This window comes from Chenopodium album, chromosome 24 (genome assembly GCF_948465745.1).
Source record: "Chenopodium album chromosome 24, dcCheAlbu1.1, whole genome shotgun sequence".
NCBI lineage: Eukaryota > Viridiplantae > Streptophyta > Magnoliopsida > Caryophyllales > Amaranthaceae > Chenopodium > Chenopodium album.
In genome coordinates, this window is record NC_137857.1 from 30,368,105 (window position 1) to 30,384,343 (window position 16,239).

Here is a 16,239-nt window from a genome sequence, read left to right on the forward strand (position 1 = left end):
TCAATCCACTAATGGACCTATGAAACTTACATGCATTTCTATGACTTCCTGGTCCTTAAAAACATTAATGTGTGTATCACATACACATTCTCTTTCATGAAAAAATTCAAGAAAGCATTTTGAACTCCATTAACCAAATCACATAGGGTGGAAATCACTAGAAGGGTTCGAATAGATTTAAGCAATATTGGCAACGAAAGATTTCATCATAGTCAATACTATGAATTCGTTGAATCCTTTAGTGACTAATCAATGCTTAGAAAACATTTTTCCTTCCTTGTCTACTCTTTGCATCCAATGGTTCTCTCCCAATTCATGCAAATCAACCAAGTGTCTCACACTCAATTTCAGACATGGAAACCATTTCAGATTTTCATTGTACTAAGCTATTTTGGAGTTGTGACTCGTCAAATCTTTAACATGAATTTAACTATATAAAATATAGCATGATTCAGAATGAACCGTACGCGTACGTATCTTCCAAACAATCGTTCTAAGGATACACTTTTAAAATGTGCTTTTATACTAAACAAGCGGTCTAATCAAATGGTTCATCTATATCTAACATATAGAACTCTTTAACCTATTTAGCGTTTCAAACATCCCTTGATTCAACTAAGCACAAAATAACATTTGTTCGATGCTTTGAATCTTTGACATTCAGTGATAACTGCAATGAAATGATGTTTTGATAATACCAAGAATGTAATAACGATTATTTATGTCAATGCTAAACTATATATAGTTAAGTGAAATGTAAAGTCATACATGTAAAACAACATTTGTTTGTCACAGTGTAGATTTACTTTTCCGTTATCCAAGTTCCAACTCTTTAGCTCAACCTCATTCTTCAATGAGAGAGTTAATCTTGACATCACATGTCAAATAAGTAGATTTTTGCTAAATCAATTTCTATAATACTTGATGTGGAACATTTCCATTCTTTACCTTCCAACTTGTACTTTGTGGGGTAGTTTTCAATCTCTTGGAGCTAGTCCTCAATTTAAACATTTTTGCTTTTTATAATAGCACTTGACATTTAATTTTAGTAGCCTTGAGATCAAGAATTGACAGATTATTTGTCTTTTATTTATCCTCTGGCCCTTTATTGTCATCCCCATTCTTCTTATACCCTTTCCCATTTGAACCATTTAAAACATTTCTTTCAAGCTCAAAATGATGCTATGCTCAACTACTTTAAGCATCTTACATGATTTTGCTAAAACCATTCAACACAATTCATGTTGGAGTTTAATTTTGTATTTAACACCGCATGCAATAAGTGAAGAATGATGTCACTTAAATTAGTCAACATTTGACAGTATGAAAATCCAAGTCATTCACCATGTTCAATCATATTGATCAAAGATAAAGAAAAATACTGGGTTCTTCATGTGAGTCACACTCATGTTATCTTTAGAGGTCTTGTACCTCTCCATTGAGTCCAATCACTTGAAACGTTTTCAAAATGAGTCAATGGTGGAGCCATTCAATTATTCAAACTTTTTGAGTTCTTGGAAGCTAACATTAGACATGTGGCATTATTAAATAGGTTTTTAACACTTCTTTTAGCCTTTAAAACCTTTTTAGCAAAGCCTGGATGATGGTTTACGAATACTCTTATAGTTTTGAGAACGTTTCTCAATATTTCTTTCAATCGAGGAGATAACACGAAAATTAATCAATAAAGACATAATATTTGCAAATAAATACAAAGTTCAACTATGTTTATCAAAGTAGTTTATGATTCAAACATCCTTTGAAATCATTTTAACTAATTTACACTATATTCATTTTGTGTCCCTTATGAATAATGTGATTCCAAGATCCTATCCCTATGTAGCATTAAGCAAACGAAGGCCCTTTCTTAAGGTTACATTTTCAAGGTAAGTAAACTCCTTTACAAATTACAACTTCTTGTAATTCTTGGTTAGATAGATAACATCACATGTTCAACTATCCCCTTGCTTCAAAATTTAAAACGCTTTTGATGATTTTGTTGAGGATGACCAAATTAAGTGTGCAAAATTCGCAATTTCACCTTACCTCCCAAAATTAATAATAATACCCTGCGGAGGCATGACCCATTACTATTAATCAAGGGTTTAATAAGTACTTCATATTTGGAAAAGCGAGTCTCAATATTTGTGGGACTTAAATTTATTATGTTGTTATGAATAAGTGAACTCTAGCGCATTTAATAACAACATTCAATAAACTTATAAACATTTTAAGAATAATAATAAAATGAACAAACTTAAATATGAGCTAGTATGGCCCCTAATCCTAAGAACTAAGCTTGATTAGGCACCTCCTTGAACTATTCATGGATCTCCATTCATCTTCATCATGGGCCTTCTCATCTTGGGCTCTTCTTTGGATTAATCAAGTATATAAATAATTAAACTAATTCATAATTAAAATAAATTACAAAAATACTTAACGATACGCAGATCGTATTTTCTAACTTAAAATGTTGGGCCATGCTAGTCATTTATAGCAATGATAATAAATATCATATATAACATACAATTGCCACATAATAAATCATATAACATACTTTGAATTGCCTAAACTAAAATATTTGATATTCTTAATTAAGGCAACGTATATTTTAAAATATCACATATTTTAAGACATGACTAGATAATATCTCCATATTATTCATTACCATAATTAAAATATCATAAATTTTAAATTAGGAATGAGATGAAATCAAATAAAAATATAATCTAAATCACATTTATATTCTAGGATTATCTTAACCAATTTGAAAATTCATCCTAATCACTAGTTAACCATATAAATTTAATTAGATTAAAATCAAATTATGGATAATCACATAAACCAAGTCAAATAACCAAAGTCACATAAATATTAGGATACTACCAAAGTACGAATGCCTAGATGACTGTACTTTTCATAATGGAGTTAATGATAATTGGGGTTGTTACTGATACATCAATGATTCAATGTGGTTGCTAATTATGCTTAATGTTTTAATGGAGTTGTTCATAATGTCGCAAGCTCATATAATGGAGTTGTTCTTTTTTTGGGCATATGAAGAGCTACTAATTAAAGGCATAATAAGTCTATCACGTGACATAAAATTATAAATTCCGTCCCCTAAAATTATAATACAAGTATATAATTGTGTGAACAATGTGAACTACCATTATTAAGGAAATATGCATAATATTCATTTTACTTAAAAATTTATTCTCACTACCATTATTTATTATCGCTCACCAAACCGACTATATTTAGAACCGATAATGGTCACTATCTCTATATATCGTTGTTGATATATATGATTACCTAAAGCAACTTGTACGTAGTACATTTTAGATCAGGAAGTTAGTTTGTTGTTCGCATGACATGATCCTCATAAAGTAACTTAATACGAAATAATGGGAGAGTTTGTTAGGACTAGTAGCTTATAAAAGTACATACGAAATGATATGTATGGTAAAATTATATTTTTTCCTCCGCCATTTTTTAAAATACTGTTAACTAAATTCATCCACAATATTACGAGTTGTTATAGTGATAATTAATTCTAAAATTAGTATGTAGATTGTGTAATGGTTATCCATTCCTAGCACATAGGATAGGATCATTTTATCATTTTATCATTTTATCCGTGTAAAATATTAGTAATTAAGAGCAAATAAAAAGTTAGCATACAATTTAGATTTTCTTATAGGTTTATAAATCATTATATAGTTCTTTTTTTTCCTTTTTTTGTTTTCATATTAAACTGCAAAAAATGGGAAAATGTTTGATAGATAGTTTCTTACTCTTCATTGTGATGGTTTTGGGATGTTCTAAGGGAAGCTTTTCTCAGAAAGATGGAACGAAAACGTATGTATCAGCCGTAGGCGATCCAGGGATGCGACGAGATGGGTTAAGGGTGGCCATTGAATCATGGAACCAATGTAATGAAGTTGGTGAAGAAAATCCAAAGTTTGGGAGTCCAAGAGCTGCTGATTGTTTTGATGTTATTGGTAAGTCTAATATCTTAGCTTCTAGTGTTTCATATCTATTTCTTTTGTTTCAAAATTACATTAACTTGTTTTTAAGCAACACCATCAATGAAATTGTTACACAAGTACTCACAAGCACGTTATTAGATTTATTTATTTATTATTTTTTTAACGGTCAGGTCACTTTTGAACGTTATTAGATTTATGTCACACGTGTATATGTCTTATGATTAAAAAAAATGTGTGTGAAGATATTATAGGATTAATTGATCCTGTTTATTGGTAATACATATAAATTTATAAAACGTGTAAAATGAAATATTTTATCTGAGTTAGGAATAATGTGTTCTTTGTTATACTTTTATCAGAAAGCTATGAAAATATGTGGTACTTATTTTATTTTTTTAAAAAAAAAAAACAATGTGTGGTACTTAAGTTTTCTGTAAATTAATGCAATCAATTTATTATTATAGAACATGCAGGGAAGAAAAATTAATGCAATCAATTTATTATTATAGAACATGCAGGGAAGAAAAATTGTTACTCAATACACCACAAAGTCACAAAGCAGGACAACGCATTAAGAGTAGGGAATCCGATCCCTGGAGGAAACTCGAAATCCTTCAACAATGTAGACCTGTATGCAGCAGAAAAAGAAGTGTTTTTAGCCAAAAAATGTAAAGTAGAAGACAAGCCAAACCCATGGCATTTCTGGATGATCATGTTGAAAAATGGGAACTTGGATACTTACGCCGCCTTATGCCCTAAGGACGGCGTAAAAGTTGGCCCTTATGGACCTGATGGTAGGTTTGATTGTTTTGGAAAAGGGTGTATGAGCCACCCTACAATGCATCATAAATACACAAAATTAGTAGGAACCACCCTAGCAGGGCGATTTTATGGGACGTGGGATGTGGATATTGATTCGAGCAAGATAGAAAGTATTGATCAAGCTAAGAATATTTCTTTCTATTCTGTTACATGGGAAAAAGAACTTGGGAAAGGGAGTTGGGTTTTTCGACATGTTCTTAAGACCTCGACGAGGTTTCCTTGGTTGATGCTTTACTTGAGATCAGATGCTATCCGAGGGTTTTCTGGTGGTTACCATTATGATACTAGAGGAATGATAAAAACTGTAAGTTGTCCTACATCTTTTCATACTAGCAGTTACAGGATTAGCTCTTTTCGTGTACAATTAACAGAGTAAATAATTTCAATGTTACTTGCAATTGCAAATTTTCAGTGATTAATTATGTGTTCCTAGACCAAATTGATTGATGTCAATGTAAAGTACTAACAATGACTAAATCTTGAATTGTGCAGAAATATCTAGAATCTCCAAACTTCAAAGTAAAATTTACACTGAATGTTACTAAAGGAGGAGGTTCAAAGACTCAATTCTACCTAATGGACATGGGAAGCTGTTGGAAGAACAATGGGAAGCCATGTGATGGAGACGTTACATCAGATGTAACGCGATACAGTGAGATGATCATCAATCCTGAGACTGAGTCGTGGTGCAGGCCTGATAGGCTGGAGCTTTGCCCACCCTATCACACCTTCCCTAATGGTACCCGTGTTCATCGTAATGACACTAAAAACTACCCTTACGACGCTTACCACATGTACTGTTCTCCAGGGAATGGGAAACATTTAGAAGAACCTAAAAACAAGTGTGATCCTTTTAGTAACCCGCAACCTCAAGAAATACTGCAGATTTTGCCTCATCCTGTTTGGGGTGAATATGGTTATCCTACAAAGAAAGGGGAAGGTTGGATTGGCAACCCCAAGACTTGGTTGCTTGATGTGGGAAGAATGTCGCAACATTTATACTTTTACCAGGTATCTTCGTTGTTCAATTTCCTTCCAAAAATAAACTTTATATATTTGTGTACACAGGTTTTTAGCCGATAGCTAGTTAGCAGTAACTACAGCCAGACGACACTGGCTGTCTTGCACGCTGCAGGTGTACCTTTAGGCACACTCATGGAAGAGTGCAGACATAAAAGAATGTTTTCATGAAAACTAATTATGTTGAGATTATGTGCAGGATCCAGGGACAAAACCAATCAAGCGGCGATGGAGTTCCATAGATTTGGGAGTAGAAGTATACAGAAAACCTGATCAAGTTACAGAATGGACTGTGAGTGACTTTGACATCGTGGTACCAGGGGGCTGTTCTTCAAATGAATGACTAAGAAGTCTGAGTTTTAGCTGATACGAGGAATTGGGATTACAGATACATTACTCCGTAATAACAATAGTCTTGTATCGGGGCACATTGGGGTTCTTCCATATTCTGGAAGGGGACATTTTTGGGATATTCTGAAGGCAATAATTGAACATTCTGATAACTGTTGTGCACTTCTATTTTCTCATCACAGACAACAGATCCGTGATTTTGGTAAATGCATTATTCTAAATTGCAAGAGGTGCTGTATGACAGAATTCACACAACAGAAAGTAGTTTATAACAATAACTAGACTAGCCCCGTGCGATGCACAGTTTTAAAAAAATAAAATTATACTCTGTAGTGTTGAACTCGTATATACTCTACAAATAATCTTCTCGAGTGAGACGTTAGATAACTAATTAATATATTACTTAAAAATAGTACTCCGTATTAAGTTTGTAGTGCATGACAAAATCACACATCAATCGATAATTAATGTTAATTTTACTTTACTATTTCCACATTTTTGCCATAGATAAAATCATAAGCCTATGTTGTTAAGTGATATATAATACTAATAATACAAACTCTTTCAATATAATTGACCTGTAGTGGACAACTTAAAATTTAATGAAACCACACCCAAAGTATCATATATCAACAACATGTTCAATAGTATGTCAAAATATTAAGGTGGCTGATTTCTAAAAAAAAAAATATATTAAGAAAATATTCTAATCTGAAGAAAAAAAAAGTCAAAATTCTAAGTTGTATTAAAAAGTAAACCCAACAATATGATTAATCATTATTTAACAGCAAACCAATCATTAATATGAATTTGAAGTAGAAAAACAACTATCCATTAATATCCCTACCTTTTAGGAAAATAGTAGTCAATTTATTTTATTACTTGTAATTTAAATTATTGTTTTATGTAAACTGTATAGTAACTTGGGATAAATACAAAAACAATTATACCAATTCAAATCCCATTATTTTAGGAAATAATAGTTTACTGCTGTAACTTTAATGATTATTTTTTTATTATTATTATTTTCTAAAATAAGTCATACAATTGGGCTGGAAAATTTTTCATAATAAGTTGACACGTGTACAGATTTGGGGAAAGATGACGTTAGCGATTGCTACTTTAGTTTATATATAGATATAGATAGATAGATAGATATAGATTGTCATTCCAGAATTCCTGGGGATGTGACTTTGAGAACAATGTAATGCAAATCCTTCAATTTATTTGGGCTTTACAACAGTTAGTATTCAACCAAAAGACCTGATGAATAGGTTTTCCTTTTAATACTATCCCTTTCGAAAATGTCATTTCAGGCCTCAGGTCCATACAACCAAATGACCCAACACATAAGTCATTAATCGAATCACAAATAGCTGAATCAAACACGAAGTCTATATAATCGTCAACATTGAGAAAATTGATGGATGCAATAAGAGATACGTTTGTAGAAGTAAACCACACTTGTTACAGATGTAACAGGAAAAAGAATTATATTTTTTAAGATTGTAAGACGGTGACATTAGAACTAATTTGTACATGTGAAAGAAAGTTTCAACTATTAGCTAGATAATCTAAAACAACGTATACGGACGATAAATGTTATGTTATGAGATCACACACTAAAGTAGGTGTAGTATCGCTAAATTTCATTACTATTGCCTCATATTTGAATAAAAGAATGTTTGAGTTTCCAACCAAAATTTGAGAATACAAAGATATACATATACAAACTTAAAACAAGGGGTGCAGTGAGCATTTACCCTTGCACAACAGGAACTGATATCGACATGGGTACAGATACATCACCAGCGAAGCTTGTATCTCTATTCGTGGTCGAGTTCCCAGCTATCAGATATCCAACTCCAAACCCACCAGAATGCAAAGCTGCATTCTCTCTCCTCTGGAAAACCCTGGCAAGCGAGGCTGCCTTCCTCCTAGCTCGTTTTGTCCCGGTAAACAACAAAGTTTGAAGCAAACCTGCCAACGTTGGTGCCTTGAGCACCTTTTCGGTGGCAACAGCACCACCACTCCGACAAAGCTCCAGCAATGCAGCAACTGCATTCTCCTTTCCCCGGGGGGTTCCACACCTCATCAACCCAAGTAAACCAGCCACGGCCTTTTCCTCCCTGCCGACAGCCTCAGCCCCAGCAGGATGCCTCACTATCAAGGCCAATGCCCCTGCTGCCTCCTCTGACACCCCCTCAACCCCTATAGCTCCCACAACTGCTGACACTGCCCCTGCTTCTATCATCCTCACGCAATTCTCAGTATGCGTGGAAAGATTAAACAGAGCAGTCACAGCATCTTTCTTGCCTCGAGGAGTCCCATCCCTTAATAGATTAGCAAGAGCTTCAACAGCCCCATTTTCATCAGCAATTCTCTTCTTATAGTTATGAACTGCTGACAAGCTAAACAAGGTAGCAGCAGCATTTTCCCTTGCCTCCGTAGTCTGCCCAAACCTTAAAACATTAACAATGGAATTCAAACACCCTTCTTCGTCCATTATCCTGCCCTTATTCTTGTCATGAATTGATAAATTAAGCATTGCAGTGACAGAATTCTCTTGAGCAATTGCATTAGCAGATAGCAATAGCCGTTTGAGATGAGGAACAGCACCAGCTTCTGCAATAAAAGCACGGTTCTCCTTCCCTGTTTTTGACAACAACCGGATCTCACGGGCAGCAATGGCTTGTGCATCCTCTGACCCAGAAGCAAGTTGTTGGATAAGGAGATACGCTGTAGCCTGGTTTGCTGTAACTGCAGCCTTAGATGATGAAGCTGCAGCAAGCTCTGAAGAGAACTCTGCACCTTCTGGTTGCTCATAAGGAATTCCATGAGCTACAGACCATTGGGTTATCAGATTCCTAAGAGCTCTGTTGGGAATCAGCCGCGTATTGGCAAGCATTTGACCTGTCTTCGGACAAGTGTAATGTCCTTCATCCAGCCATCTTGATATTGAAGACCGATCATAGGTCTGCCCGGTGGACACAATCACCGGATCTTGCATCAAATCCAACGATATGGGGCAACAAAAATCCTTTGGAATTGTAAGGAAAGTATCCGCAATTTCCTGAGTCATCATTCCCTTCCTCAGTTTTTTGTGTCTCTCAGCTCCCACCTCCATCTCCTCCTCAAACCCAAATAATAAGAACCTGCAATAACGAGTGAGTGCTACAAACCCATTGAGCACTGCAGCCGTCGGTTCTACATCCCCCTCATGGTTAACAATCTGCTCCTCTAAGAACTCAATTTCAGCTCTGCAACTCTTGGCATCGCGAATCCCCAACTTGTCCACAAAGAAAAACCAAAGCTCATTCGAATCAGGAATCTGCCCCTTCTCAATTTCGTACAAGAAAGAATATAGCCGATGCCTCAACATCTCATCATTCTTATCCATAAAGCACTTAGCTCTCCTCAACTGCTTCTGCAACAATTCAATCTGCTCCCTAACATCCTCACTCAAACTAAGCTCCTTAATTGGGAGAACATCCAAAAGGGTCGACATCTCTTGATTAAGATCATGAAAATGCCCCGAAATCGATTGGTTTTGCAGGAGCATCCACAATTTACTAGACTGTGAACAATAATCCAACAATATTTTACACCTATAGAACAGCAAGTAAAGCTCTTTAAAGCACATAATCGCTGTGTACGAAAACCTCGAAAACGACCGGAAATCCTTCAAAAAATCCAAAACAACAACAAACACCTCAATCTTCCTAACCAAAGAATTGAAATTCTGCCTCTGAAATGGCAATTTTTTCCCAGAATGCAAATCAACCAATTCATTAGCAACAGATAACACCGTTCTTATTATTCCACCATCCGTCAAGTCCACCGGAGCAAGAAACGCCTCCAATGGAGGCGACCTTCGTCGTCGCAGCGACGAAAATGCAGCTGAAGTTGCCATTTTTAACCCAAATTTAGGGTTTCAAAGACTACCCAACTCCCCGAAATCAAAATACTACAGCTCTAAAATATACCCAAATCAAAAAAATTCTCAAATTGCCCTTAATCTCACCAAAATGAGCAAAACCCTAAAAACCCAGAAAAAAAATACAGAAACTTTATCAATCAAATTACTAAAAAATACCCAAATCAAAAGAACTCCCAAGTTTCCCCAAATCTGACCCAAATGAGCAAACCCCTAAAAACCCAGATCGAAAAATTGCCAAAAAAATTACAACAACTTTATCAATCAATCAATCTAAAAATTCTGTTAAAATACAGAACAAAAGAAACATACCCTGTCCAAATAAATTTTGGTTGATGATGTTTGTTGGGTAGTTATGATGTATGAAGCTTCAACAGTTGGAATAAAAAACGAAACATCTTCCTTTTAATACAAGAGATTTACAGGTGGGAAAATTAGAAAATTCAAGTTGCTAATTACGCGTCAAAGCAAAGAAAATTATAGGAAGTTTTAATATTTTTTCCAAACCTTTTTTTTTTTTGTGTGGTTTAAGATTTTAGTGGGGGAAAGAAGAAGAGTTTCTTCAACGCTTCCTTTAATTTTCCTACTTTTCTTATCTTTCTTTGTGTGAGAGTAAGAATTTTGGTGCAGGCTTTTTGAGTGTGACTTTTGTTGGGTTTTTCTATATTTTTTTTTAATTAAATTAAACAAGGGTTGACGAAACTCAAAAAGAAAGAGAGAGAAAATGCTTCGTACGGAGTATATTATACTTTTACTGTTTTTTTTGCCATAATTAAATTTTATGCAACTCAACGCATGACTAAATTACTCATTTGAATCATTTCATCGCATTACATTAATATATTCGAGATTATCAATGGGGTTATACTCCCTCCGTCTCATAATATAGTTCTTGTTTGTATTTTGTCACAATATTTAAGAAATTAAGGTACTCCCTCTGTGTTTTTTTTTTTTTTTTATATATATGCATCAGTTTGACCGGCACATTTGCCGAGACGCTACTTTGACCAAAAATATTTTCAATTGTGTATTAGTAAAAATTGTAACAAAATTATACTTCGTATTATGAAACTAGACATTGTGGCGAATCTAATGATATACTTCCTCCGTTTTCTTTTACTTGCAACACACCTTTTAAGCACGCAGTTTTAGGAGATGATTAGTGAGGGTAAACGAGCGATTTTATCAATATAATTTTTACACAAAAATTAGAATAAGGTTAAGTATCATTTGTAAAAATTATAATGAAAAATTTGTCCGTTTACATTACATAAACCCGACCTCAAAACACGTGCCACAAGGCTGTGTTGCAAGTAAAAGAAAACGGAGGAAGTATAACATAATAACATTTATTCATTTTTTAGAGGTGAAAAAATTAAGTCAACCATGGTATATGAATAGTGCAATTGTCAAAGTGATGCATATAAAAAAAAAAAACAAAGGGAGTAGAAAGTTGATGAAATGCATTAATAAAAGTGAAAAGTACAATCATAGAGAAAGTTAGAAAGAGAAAGTGGAAAAAAGTACAAGGCAATGTAAAATTCAAGGGTGATGTAGAAAGTACAATGAATAAAGAAAAAAAATGAGGGTACAATGGTCTTACATACTATCTAAAAATAGAAATATAAACAATATTTTTATAATTTTATCTACATAATAGGAAAACAAGAATTATATTATGAAACGGAGGGAGTAACTTATAAGACCACTCCCCTCCCTTATGTCCTTGTTCATGATGAACTCTATTGGGGTTCGTTTAACTAAGGATGGTCAATTACTCTTAAATCAACCACTTCACTGACCCACAATTGTATTCCGTGTTTTCCTAATTGTGAATTCCGTTGGATATAAAATTTAGAAATTCCACCGAAAATTAAAATTTGTTCATGGCAAATCCTTCGAAACAGTCTCCCTACTAGACAAAATAGACAAACCTTAGTATTTAGAAATATTAATGTCCCTTTTTCTTATGCTTTTTGTAATGCTCACTCTGAGTCTAAACAACACTTATTTCGTCTCTATCCTTTTTCTTTTAAACTTTGGTTTTGAGCTTCCATTTGTACTTGGGTAGCTTTGATACCCTCCTCTTTTACGATCCCAAATCTTTTCCGTTCTCTCAAGATATCTTCTATTCTCACTCCCTAAAATAGTCATCCTTGTTTGAGCATCTGGAAACGTCGTAATGCTATTATTTTTAAAAATACTTCAGCTAATATTACTAGTATTTATATATATTCATGTCTTGTTTCTAATTTAGAAATGGCAAACTTGTTCTATCTTGGATGATAGCCACCTTCCAAGCAATAAGTCTATTCTTATTGATGCACAGTCTTCCCCTGTTATTATTTCATGGTCCCTTCCCCTATGGGCTATTGTAAACTCAATTTTGATGCATCTGCCCTTCACAATTTAGCATCTGCTGGAGTTGTTCTTAAAGACCATTTAGGAGATCATATTTGTAATTATAATTTAGGCTCTTGTCTAACTTTTTTTTACTGAAGTCATTGCGTTTCATAATGGCTTCCTCCTCGCTAAGGAGCATAATATCACTCATATTATTATTGAAGGTGATAATCTCACTGTTATTAATATTTTGTAAGGTCATTATAACTACTCGTGAAAGCTTCAACTGCTAATAGATGATGTCAAGAACATTTTGGATTCTTTCTCAACCTTCAAGTCCCAACGTATCTAATGTGAAGAAAATCAGGCAGCAGATTATGTTGCTTCTCTAGGCTACTCTATTCCGACGCCAAGATATAGACCCATTTATGGATAACAAGTTTTCCGATAGATTAGAGCACGGTCTTGAGAAGAAGTTCCTAACCTACCCCATTTTTTTCTTACTTTAATAAAAATTTACATACTCTTAGGTGGTTAGAGCTCTCCTTTCAGATTTCAGTACGATTAATTATGTATGTTTCACAACAAAGAAGTTTTTAATAAATAAAAAATTAAACGTCAATGATTCAATGTTGATCCACTATTTTAACCTCTTTTTCCAGCAATATTTACATAAGCCAGTCATTCGTAGTTATGATCTCAGAATTATAAGGTCAATTCCCACCGTCTTCAGTTCTTCACCAAATTATTAAGTATTTTTATTACTATGGTGCAATTAGCCTTGTTCTCTTCACCTTAAAAAAATAATATTAAGTAAAAATAATTTTAGTTCAGTAAAAATAATTTCTGTTCAGTAAAAATAAGTTCAGTTTAGTAAAATTCAGTTTTCTTAAAGAAAAATTATAGTAGAAAATCAGTAAAAATAATTTCAGTTCAGCAAAAATAATTTCATTTTAGTAAAATTAATTTAATTTTAGTAAAAGTAATTTAAGTTCAGCAAAAATAATGTACTACCTCCGTTTTATATTGTTTCTAACAATTAGACATTTTTTTGTAAATAATATTAAACGGATCGGAAGTAGTATTCTACGTATTTTTTTTCTCAGCAAGCATATTTTTGTTGATGGAGGGTTGACGAAACCCAAAAAGAAAGAAAGAGAAAAGAAAAATACAAGTTATAAAAAAACAAGAAAGAAGAGATAGAGAGAGAAGGTCAAGAATACTGTCCATTCATTATGTTTATGCCCTTTACCCTCAGCCACCTCCCATTTTACTTTAAATAAATTCCACACGCAAATCTCAAATAATGTTGGCTACTGTTACTAGATACCAAAGGACAATGCATTGACTCTCCTTTTCTCTTACGAGTACCTTTTTTTTCTTTCTTTCTTTTTTAACAACATATCTTTTTATTTTAATTGATTATAAAGATAAAGACGATTTGGGAACATTTTATTTAGATACATCAAATCTTTGTCCTAATTACAATGATGATGCTCATTTTTTCATCGGGTATATTCATTCGTGGAATCCCAAGTCATCCGTTTATGTTTGTCCCCGGCCGTTCTTTGGTTATGTACTTCTATTCACATGAAATTAGGTGTTTTTTATCTTTATAAAATTGTAAAGAATAATACGAATCTCGTCAGTAGTTTACATGTAATAACGATTTTATAGTTATCCCAAAATAATACGAGTATAATTTTTGGGGACATATGCTAAAAAAATTGAACAAAAAACTGTTAAACGATTAAAAAAGTTTAACTGAAAATGTGTAGAATTAAGATTGGTTATATTTTTTTTTTAAATTTTATTTACTCGTACAACTATTAAATTTTATTAAAATAATTAAATAAATTAACACCTTTTGTGTGCAGCTGGTCATAGCATGCGGTCACTTATACAAAAACAAAGTAACCCTGACCAATAATACTAACTGAATAAACCTTATAAGGGCTATAACATTGACCAATTAATTCCTATAACATTGATAAAGTAACCCTTGTAACACTATCTATCAAGTAATCCTAATAATACTAATGAACTAAAACCCCATGATGACTGGTCAACCACATATAAAAGTTGGTGATAAAAATACCCCCACCATAACAACTAGCTAGGCGTATTCAAAACTGAGTACCCGGTTTTTTGGGTACCCGGAAGTGCGGATAGTTAATTAGGCGGCCCATGACCTGACCCGATAAGTCCGGGTACCCATTGTTCTCAGGTTTTTTATATTATTTTGCAATAAATACACAAATTATATGACTAGGGTTGTTAATGAGCTTAATTGAGCCTGTATACAAGTAGGCTTGGCTCGAGCTCGATCGTGGCTTGTCGAGCCTTGAAAATTGAGCTTGAGTGCTCAAAAGTGGAGCTCGGCTTGTGGCTTGGCTCGAGCTCGTTATTGGTTACGATCAAAATCAGGCTCGTCATAAGCTCGATTTTGAAATTAGACTCATTTAGGTCCATAATACATATCCATTGTATAACTAAACACCCCAATAGCATGTTATGGACTAATACCCATTGTATAATTTCTAATTAAAGTCTTAACTATTGAAATATATTGCTCAATTTAGATTGCTAGAACTACCGAAAGACATGTATCAATGTATGCAACACATTTGTGTGTATAATTTGAATAGCAATTTCTAGGAAATTTCAAAATTGAAATCATGTGCCTACAATTTTTCAAGTATTCATATTTAATTTGTCTTCATCAAAAGTAAAGGTGGGCACGGGCCGTGCCGGCACGCGAGCGGCACGGGCCCGGCACGACTCCGGCACGGCCCGGCACGGCACGGCGGCCCACCTGTGGGCCGTGGGCCGTGCCGTGAACAAAAATCCGGATTCCGGCACGGGCACGGCACGTGGCACGGCGGGTGGCACGGTGGCCGGCACGTGGGCCGGCACGCTGGCACGACCCGCCGGCACGGCACGTGGCACGGCCAGGCACGGCCCGTGCCTTACCGTTGGAAAACTAGCCGTTTATGGCCGATCACAACATGTTTATCGTGGATATCTTCCATCCATGGAGGATAAATGGCGTAAATATTACACCGATATTCCTATGATTTATATTTTTGCTTCTATTTTAGATCCTAGACAAAAATATGATGGCACCTTTTTATTAATTGATATTTATTATAGTAACATGAATTTTGAAGATGATGTTGAAACTTTTAAGAATAAGGTGACGGATGAGTTTTTTAATTTATATAGAGTTTATGAAAGTAAATATGGAACCGTGTCTCGATTTGCCCATTCTCAAACATCCAAAAATGTAAGTAAACGGGCCAAAGGTTTATTTGCACAAGCTGCTAACTTGATGTCTAAGTATTCAGGTACAGAATCATCATCATCTAGGAGAACACAAAGCGATGTTTCGGAGTTGCAAATGTACTTAAGTTACGACTTCATGAAAGGCATGGACGATGAAGAGAAGTTTGGCCTCGACATCCTCGATTGGTGGAAATCACAAGCCGTGAAACATCCAATTTTGTCGGCAATGGCTCGTGATATTTTTGCTATCCAAGTCTCCTCCGTTGCTTCCGAAAGAGCTTTTAGTGCGTCGGGAAGAGTTCTAGACGATAGAAGAACAAGACTAAAACCCGAAACACTTGAAATGTGTGTTTGCTTCAAGGATTGGTTGGATGCCGAAACTCGTTCTCAAGATCGTACTTATGCACAAAACGACGACGATGAAGGAACGTCGACTTCTTTTAGTTCTCATACTTCTCAATCCACTCAATTGGCGGATGAACTTGA

At 34.4% G+C, this 16,239-nt stretch overlaps 2 protein-coding genes across 2 annotated transcripts; one reads left to right on the top strand and one right to left on the bottom strand.

Moving 5' to 3' along the window:
* The first annotated feature begins 3,769 nt into the window (after positions 1-3,769).
* Positions 3,770-6,204, top strand: LOC145610802 (uncharacterized). Its single transcript, XM_081666092.1, has 4 exons — positions 3,770-4,007; positions 4,514-5,125; positions 5,320-5,828; positions 6,037-6,204. The coding sequence occupies exons 1-4, from the start codon at positions 3,770-3,772 to the stop codon at positions 6,178-6,180; spliced, it is 1,503 nt and encodes a 500-aa protein (XP_081522218.1). The 3' UTR covers positions 6,181-6,204.
* Positions 6,205-7,822: 1,618 nt separating this feature from the next.
* On the bottom strand, positions 7,823-10,664 carry LOC145612155 (U-box domain-containing protein 17-like). The gene has a single exon (XM_081667527.1). The coding sequence runs from the start codon at positions 10,099-10,101 to the stop codon at positions 7,948-7,950; it is 2,154 nt and encodes a 717-aa protein (XP_081523653.1). The 5' UTR covers positions 10,102-10,664; the 3' UTR covers positions 7,823-7,947.
* Positions 10,665-16,239: the final 5,575 nt, after the last annotated feature.